General features: G+C 34.2%; 1 protein-coding gene across 1 annotated transcript; it reads left to right on the top strand.

The window, feature by feature from the left end:
- Window positions 1–382: 382 nt before the first annotated feature.
- LOC141406186 (uncharacterized) lies at window positions 383–950 on the top strand. Its single transcript, XM_073991381.1, has 2 exons — window positions 383–412; window positions 477–950. The coding sequence occupies exons 1-2, from the start codon at window positions 383–385 to the stop codon at window positions 948–950; spliced, it is 504 nt and encodes a 167-aa protein (XP_073847482.1).
- Window positions 951–1,865: the final 915 nt, after the last annotated feature.

The following is a 1,865-nucleotide window of genomic DNA, read 5'->3' as shown; positions in this document are numbered from 1 at the left end:
CCTATTAACCATATAACATTCCAACATATCAACCACGGAAAATCATAGCAGTGTTCAATGCCCTTCCCCTTTTCAAAATAAAATCAATTAAAACTCAATCAACAATAGGTATATTCCTCCATATTTTTTTAGGAATCCATTATACATTATAAACGAATACAATTGCTAAATTATGATTTCAAATTAGTAATGGGATTTTAAGTAGGGAGGGCAAATGACAAAAACAAGAACAATGAGAAAACCATAATTGGAAACACACCCACTCTAGCGCTTGGTTAGGTCAGAGCAAAAAATTATACCAAGACCAAAGAAGAGTTGCGCCATAATAATGAAGTTATTATTTCAAACAAAGTTTATGACAGCTTGGCTTTCCCTGTGGATCATGGTGCTATTTACAGGCACTCGTAGTCAGGTATTCATCAAATTCATAAAAGAATAACCTTCCTTAAATTTTAATCAATATTTTGCAATTTCAGTCCACCGCAGTTCCATTTACAAAATCCATTAAATTTATTTTACAAGAATTTAAGGCCACCATTGACGCTGTGCATATCAAGGAATTCCGCCAAATCTCCACCAAGGATAACATTTACAACTGTAAAGTTGTCAAAGACATACGGTCCTTCTACATTGATGTTGCCATCAATCAAATGGGTAAAAATCGTCAAGTCTATCGTCTGAACAACATGGAGGGTTGTGTATTTCTTTCGAATACCCTATTGAATCGAATCTTTCATGGTTTCTATGAAAATTTGGTGGTGAATGGTACCAGTCCCATTAAATGTCCCATTAAGAAAGGCAACTATTTGTTCCGCAATGCTTTCAATAAAAATGCTTTGCCACAAATCCATCCAAAGGGAAATTTTTCATTGAATTTACGTTTGAAGGCAAACACACATGATCAGATAATATTGGATTTACAGTGGATATATCGTTTGATAAAGGCTTAATTAAGGCTAATAAATTTGTAATGTCTTTGAAAATTTATTTAAAACGAAAACAATAATTAAAAATAAATTTTATTTTATTAACATTTCCCTACCACTTCCAACTGAAAGCTCAACTCTATTTATATCACGGAAATGGTCATCAAAGATTCAGTGATTACATAACCCTCCCCAGGCAGTGCTTGAAAATCAATTTCAATTAATTCTCAAGGTGAATGTTAAAGAAATGAGGAAGCAATTGAAACTAAAACACAACTAGAGAAAAATCACAAAGTGGACGGTGGAAATAACACAAAACGAATTGAAGTGGTAACTTATCCCTTAGGTGATAGGAAGTCTTGTTTTTGTATTTTTATTTGAGAAAACACTGAACCATTTGTTACTGAAAATATAAATTGTTGTTGGCCTAGCAACAACACAAATGTAATTGGATTGCATTGGATTGTTATTGCTCTAAAATTAGTTTTTGTCCTACGCGAACTTTGCTTGGTTTCGGTAACGGATGAGAAACGACAAACAAAGATGGGCGTAACATTTCTCAAGGCTTAGACAAAAAGTGATTCAAAGGGCTACCTGGAATATAGCTCATTTGCGTGTTGTGGGCCAATGGCCAATTTTACCACGCCTAACAAATCCGGCATTTATTTTATATATTTACTAGCTGAACCCGGTGCGCTTCGCTACCCCGACCAAGATAAAATATAATGGAATGCTATACTCACATATATTGAAATTATTCTTTAAAATACTTTAATGCATAAACATAGCAGATATGAAGGCTTTCTCTACACATTCAGTGCCGTATATGCAGCTTATGTTATGGTATTTTTATACCCTCAGCCTTTAGGCTAGAAAGGGTATATACACTTTCATACGGGCAAAATGTGCCTAATCGAAATAATGGTTTTAGACCCCAAG

The sequence above is a fragment of the Musca autumnalis genome, unplaced genomic scaffold, assembly GCF_047663935.1.
Source record: "Musca autumnalis isolate F117 unplaced genomic scaffold, ASM4766393v1 scaffold_5, whole genome shotgun sequence".
Classification (NCBI taxonomy): Eukaryota; Metazoa; Arthropoda; class Insecta; order Diptera; family Muscidae; genus Musca; species Musca autumnalis.
Note: the sequence above shows the minus strand (reverse complement) of the source record. Positions and strands in the feature narration are given on the sequence as shown.

What these genes read in the sequence shown, in the direction of transcription:
- LOC141406186 (XM_073991381.1), top strand. Translation starts at nt 383, where the DNA reads ATGGTGCTATTTACAGGCACTCGTAGTCAG. An exon ending in TTACAGGCACTCGTAGTCAG is followed by an intron (nt 413 to 476) that starts GTATTCATCAAA and finishes TTGCAATTTCAG; the next exon opens with TCCACCGCAGTTCCATTTAC.